The 6,797-nt window shown below is 31.9% G+C and overlaps 1 protein-coding gene across 1 annotated transcript; it reads right to left on the bottom strand.

Annotated features, from left to right (window-relative positions):
- Nucleotides 1-3,369: 3,369 nt before the first annotated feature.
- LOC116128620 (NADPH-dependent pterin aldehyde reductase) lies at nucleotides 3,370-6,125 on the bottom strand. The gene is made up of 5 exons (XM_031414371.1): nucleotides 5,891-6,125; nucleotides 5,375-5,444; nucleotides 4,730-4,923; nucleotides 4,056-4,228; nucleotides 3,370-3,865 (listed from the first exon to the last, which is right to left on the bottom strand). Exons 1-5 carry the CDS (start codon nucleotides 6,104-6,106, stop codon nucleotides 3,796-3,798), a joined length of 723 nt encoding a protein of 240 aa, XP_031270231.1. The 5' UTR covers nucleotides 6,107-6,125; the 3' UTR covers nucleotides 3,370-3,795.
- Nucleotides 6,126-6,797: the final 672 nt, after the last annotated feature.

Genomic DNA, 6,797 nt, shown 5'->3' with positions numbered 1-6,797 from the left:
TCCAAAACAATTATTGAATTGTTTACAAGGCTACATATATAAAAAAAAATGATATATCAATTTTAATGAAGATATCAAAAATTTCTAAGAACTCTAAATATCTTTCTTGCCTAATTCTTCTTTTACCTTAGTGTGGATACTCTTTTATTTAATTTCTCTTGAAATTAAAAGTCTCCAAGGTTGTTAAGGATTTAAGATAACAAGCTATACCTTACTTGTTTTCAATTTGATTAATTTTTTTTTTTGCAAAATACTAATCTACATACTATAGTATCACATGCATCATTCTTCATGCATAATGCATTCCAACTCATGACCTCGCACATGTAAAATATTAAGAATGTCTTAGAAATTACATGTGATTGATTATGAGAGTTGTATATGGAGCTGAGATAATATATATTTGTAGAAACATAAATAAAATATTGATAAGAGAGATTTTTATAATAGTTCGGATGCTTAAAATGAATCTTGCATCCACTGTTATTTTATTATTCTCTAACTATTTTTTCTGATATTGCCTGTAAGACATACAAAAATGGAGAAATTATTTATTTACAGAGAAAAAATAATAAAGCTCAAATGTATGTCTAGTTCTCATATGCCCAGCTAGCCCATTTTTCATGAAGAGAGATGCCCATCTATACACCTTTGAGCTCAACATAATGAGTGATTTTGTAGGTTGCCTTGACACATGGAAAGCTCTCATTCATCCTCATCATTTATTTTGTAAAGGTGAGACATGTGTTATTTAATATCTCTTTGAAGCGGTTTGAGTTTTGATAGCTAATACACTTTGTCTTTTAGGTATTGCTGACATCAGTGTGAATTTTTAGGCATAACAAACTAGAAATTGTCGCTTTGTTCTTTTATTTTTCCATGTTTCGTTTTTTTTTTTACAACAACATTATGAAGAACTCATAGTCAGTAGCATTTCGATCATGGATAGCATGAACGTAGTAGAAGCAAAGAAATTTATTTCATCAATCTACTCATCCATCATCGCCACGGTAACATTTTAATTAACTCTTTATTTAATTTAATTCATTGTTCGATACTAACACTATATATTTTTGTAACTTTGGGCTCTAAATTTGTAGGGTTTGAGGTTACTTATAACCAAATATAAGAAACAAACACTGGATTTGTTTTTTCTTTCGTTAGAGATGGTATCATTTGTACTAGATCTCTTTGGGAAAAACAAATGTATTTTTCTTCTTTTTGCATTTTTATTGTCGGCTTCTAGCTTGTTATGATTGTTTACAATCGAATTATGGGAAGAACAAAAAATTAGAAACAAAAATTACAATCTGCGAGAGGCAACTTGAGATGGTGGAGATTATGTTCTCAATAGTTCAGCTGGTTGCTACATTTGTTCATCTTATTTTGGCGGCTGTTGGTATCAAGAACAATTACAATGTATCCGTTTTTCTTCTAGCTTTAGCCTTTGTTTTTGAAAACAAGGATGAAGAGTTTACTCATGGTGATGATCAAGGTATGAATTTAAACAAATTTTAGTTTATTTAATTATATTTAAGTTCTTAAAACTTTATTGGATATGATTTGAATGCCTTACTATAACATAGAATTAATATTGCTTAAGATATATAGAGACGGCAAATACGATGGGTTTACACACTAATTTGATAAAACTTTTTTTTGAAAATAATATATACTAATATAACTTTATCAGATTGATATAAAGATAATGTGATAATTTACTAATTAATCATGTTTCCATTGGATGACTAATTATTAATGGTATTTGCCAGGACCATGTACTAGTTAAGTCCTCAATATGGCCAAGTCTTTTTAAGTCAGTCAGTCCTCAATTCCATGTAGCTAGTATGTGAAGATATATTCTATTTGCCAAGACTATGTTGACTTAAAAAAGACTTGGCCATAAAATTGTCCACATTGAAAACCGAAATCAACTACATGGAATAATTTATTATATTATATTAATTAAGGTTTATTATCTGTCACACTAAGGCTTGGCGTAGTAAGTTTCCACCTTGGTTTTGAGAAACTAAGGGAGAACAACATTTTCCCACCTAAAGTTTGGTGAAACACCCTTCCCACCCGTCAAGTATCAAAATGACACTTTCTCACCATTCGTCAGGTTCTATTAGTGTTTTCTATTAATAGTTGGTTGAAAAGACGAAAATGCCCTTAAATAATTTATTTCTTAATTAGTTTATTATAAATTAAAATTTAGTTAAGTCAAAGTTTTTACTCGATTATTTATTAGTTCAAGTGTAATGATATTTTTTTCCTTTATTTATTTAATTAATTAGGAATATTTATTTTCTATGTTAATTTGTAAAAATGAAAAACAATGTATTATGAAAAACTTTATAAATTTAATAGATTATTGAATAATAATGATGATATTATAAATAAATAAATAAATACTAAAATAATTTAATTTTAAATAATTCCATGGTATTATTTCCAACTTTTTAAGTGAAGTCAACTATTTTTTTTTTTACTTTTTAATATTTAATTTTTTGACTAATTAAAAAATAATAAAAACTTACAAAGTCAAATATTTAAAAATATTTTTATCTTTTCAGTAAAATATTAACAAAAACATGACAGAACCTAATGAAAACTAATGAAAAGTAAGAAAGTGCCGTTTTGCCAAACCTTGAGTGAGGAAAAGTCGCTCTCGTAGAAACTAATACTCTCATCTGTCAGTTAAATATAACGGTATAAGGGATAAAAAAATGTATTTTAAATAAACAGGTGATGATTTTGGACAGATACATTGTTGACTGTCTTAGACAAATAACTAACCATTTAGATAATATTATCTTTTCTACCAACGATTTATTCATATTATCTTTTCTGACACAAAACCTTCATTTAGGGTAGTTTCTCAGAATTGATGGGGTATATACGCGAAACCTCGGTGGTATTATTGTTTCCATTTTGTATTTCTTGTACTCTCTAGTTTACAACAGAAGAGTAGCCTTTGCAGACCCCACAAAGAAGTCTAGCTGCAACAGAGTTTCCCTATACCACCGTACACGTTTGAGACAAAATGAAAACGTTGAATGATTGGTACAGAACTTCAGTTTAGGATAATGAATGTAGCAATGTATTAAAGTACGGAAATCAAATAATGTGTTTAAAAAATATTCTAACACTAATTCTAATCTTACCTTACTATGGTCAAGATTGCTTATATTTTCTTTTCTTTTTTTAAATAGAGAAGCGAATCTAATACAAAAACGAAAAACATTCTTTTAAAATTCTTTTATAAAATAGATTATTCCATAATCTAGAGCGTTTGATAAACTTACTTATCTCTTAAACTACAACAACCCCAAACTGGATCTTAAACACCAACTTATTCAAAGAAAAGAACGCAATTTCTTTCGTAGAAGACGATTCACGGCTAAAGAAGGAAAATCTTCAATCAGGCAAAACCAAAGCGTATATGAAAGACAATTTCCAAAAGATACAACCTTTTGTTTGTGTAATTGATAATTGAAGGCTGCAAGAAATAAGTGAAGTGAATTTCTAAATGAACGGCTATAGGGAATCAATAGCTTGGTCTTACCTACATAAATAATAAGCCTTTCTAGTGGTTAGAATCTATTATCTTAGCCTAAAGAGCAGCATCACAAAGCAGAGTGGTTCACCAGGCAATTGAGGTGCGACAGAGAAGGGAAGTATGGTTCACTTTATCTATCTCCGACTTTGACAAAGGAAGAGTAACTCTGGTTTGGTCAATGATATGCAACTCATGCCGACATGGATGTCAATAATGTTAAATAGCTGCTTTTATCATACGGTTAGAGATGCACCATTGTCTGCCCCAGTAAGATTGAGTATCATTGTAGCTGCCTTCAAAGCCCTGAATCATAGAGGATTTGGTAAGAAACATCTCTAAGTCGGAAAATAATGGAAAGTAATATGATCTAAAGTCCAACCAATAAAATCAAATATTGCACGAGCCAGTGAAAGAGATCCATAAAGTTGCTGAAGACAAAATAGAATGAAAACTGCCTTTTTTTTTTAATCCAAAGTAAAAGAGAATAACATACCATGCATCAGGTGCCTGGTATAAGGCAGCTGAAGTGCCAAAGCATGATGCAAGCATGTCAGTGTTTATGACACCAGGATTTAAAGCAACGACTGCCATCCCATCAGGTAATTCCTTTGCCACTGATCTGGATAATCCTTCAACAGCCCATTTCGATGCACAATAAGGTGCAACCTGATGAAATATAAATTGATTTTAAGCACAGATCATCATAGTAGTAAAGGAAATCTGAAAACCAACATTATCATGATCCAGAGAATAAAAGGAATAAGGCTATCATACAACACTCATGAGATTTAAGTCTCATTTAGAACACATGCTTCAGAACTTGATAAGAAAATTTCTGTTCTACAGGGGTTGATACTTAATATACTAAAGAGAATAAAAAATACATGGAAAAAGAAAAAACATTACTGATGCATCCAAGCATCTAATATATAAGCCCAATAACCAGTTCCACTTGTAATTTATTGTTTCTGCCAATACTGCTGTCAAACACGGAGAACTAGAATTATAATTTGTACTGAGGAGTAATGCAAGATAATTCTATGAGAGAATTTCCATTTAAGTAACAATATAGAATGATACTACTAAAAACCAATAATGAATATAATTTATCATATTCAAGAAACATAAGTGTATTTGAGAACAGAGACAGTGAACATGTCAATTTACCAGGGCAGCACCAGATCTTCCCCAGCCAGAAGACATATTAACAATAATCCCCTGCTTTTTCGTGATCATCAGTGGGATGAAGTGACGCAACACATTTGCTATCCCTTTAACATTAGTATCGATAACAGCATCAAATTCTTCTGGGGGAACCTCCCATATCTTGTTATTTTTATTAATGGTACCTGCATTATTTACTGGAAATGCCTTCAAGTCAGTTTTGTTATTAAAAGAAGGGGATGAATCCAAGAAAGAAAAACAAAATGGCCTCCCTGTACATATCAATATAAGTAGATTCAAGCTGCCTTAACAAATCTAGTGGACAGTTCCAGTCTATTTTGGTGAAGTTCTCCAAAATGAAAGAGTCTTTAATCCCAACCAGGATGGCAGTTGAATTACACTGACATGTGGATGATGAGATAAAACAACGATTAATATATACCCACATATCATAACATTTCAAATACCACCTCTGTCAAGTTGGGATGCCTAATATTACTTTGAAATTCAAATCTAAACAAGCACATGATTGGTTCTGGCTAAAAAACTCCAATAACACACTTTAATAACCAAGTCATTCAACATCTTGAGTCACATGCTAGAAAAAACACTTAACTAAGCAAGAAATGATATTGAGAATTCATATACCTACAATATCCGGAACACCGTTTTTCTCCGCCACAACGCGCGCTAATTCTTCGACACTACTATTTGACTTCTGTAAAAACCATACCAAAACAATCATGCTAATCTCAGAAACCACTTCCAAAACACCCCAACAAGTACACAAACTAATAAATACCCAAAAACTAAGCAGAACACATCAAAACACTCATTTCCAACTCTTTAACATCTCTTAATAACTATAATTATCCTTAAAATGTCAGATAAAGAGCAAATTCTAAAAGAGAAAAGAATTCTGATAATACCAAACCAATATGTGTACTAACATAAAATAAAATAAAGCTGAAATTGCAATATTTTTTTTTCTCATGTCCTCATTTTCCATTTTATAAAACTTAAAACAGTTTAAATAAAATTTTTGATGAATATCTAGAAAACTAATAACGTATTAACTTTATTCAATTTAATTAATTAAAATCTTCCTTTCAGAGAAAAAAATAATAATAATGAAATGTGAAATAAAAAGAGCAAAGAACTTACCACGTCAACACTGAGGAAGAGATGATTATCTGAGTTGGGGAATTCAGATTGGAGGGAGTTCAGCTGCTCTTGCGTGCGGGAGCATCCGATTACAGTGTGGCCGCGCTTGGCCATCTCCAAAGCTAGGGCTCGTCCGAGTCCTTTACTAACTCCGGTTATCAGTACTGTGCGCGAACCGCCCTTCGCTATGCCGTTGAACGGCGCCGTCGCCGCCATTTGGTGTTCGTGTTTTTGGTTCTCTCTTGATTAATCTCTGAGTTGAGCGGTTTCCGTTTCTGGGTTTAATAGGTTGCGCGCCGCTAGAATTAAGTGGCCTCTGTGATGGACACGTGTCGTGAAGAGAGATAAAGGGCAGATATCAGAGAGACCCCTAATGTTTGGCATTATACCTAGTCAGGACTTGGGGAAATATCAAACAAACCGGACCGGACGGTGACAATCTCGTCCCCATGGTTTGGATAAAATTTTTGGTCTTACAAAACTTTTTAGTAACATTTTGGTCCTCATGTTCGCCATCGACAGGGACTAAATCATTCCTGATACAATGGGAACCAAAACGTCACTAAAAATTCTAGAAATTTTTGGTCTTACAAAACTTTTTAGTAACATTTTGGTCCTCATGTTCGCCATCGACAGGGACTAAATCATTCCCGATACAATGGGAACCAAAACGTCACTAAAAATTCTATAAGACTAAAGGTTACTTAAACTAAACCTCAGTGACTAAAATGTATTATCCCAAAATCTAAATTGCTTATTTTTCAAAGCTTAGTTTACTTCACAAACATATATATATATTGAGGAATTTAATAACCAATGAAAAGTTCAATTTGATTAGTTATAATACAAACTATACAATCCAAGCATAGGGAAGATAATCATTGGTCCTGCTGTTGACTTTAATGAA

The sequence above is a fragment of the Pistacia vera genome, unplaced genomic scaffold, assembly GCF_008641045.1.
Source record: "Pistacia vera cultivar Batoury unplaced genomic scaffold, PisVer_v2 Contig200, whole genome shotgun sequence".
Lineage (NCBI taxonomy): Eukaryota > Viridiplantae > Streptophyta > Magnoliopsida > Sapindales > Anacardiaceae > Pistacia > Pistacia vera.
The sequence above is the reverse complement of the archived record's forward strand: the minus strand, read 5'-3'. Positions and strand labels throughout refer to the sequence as shown.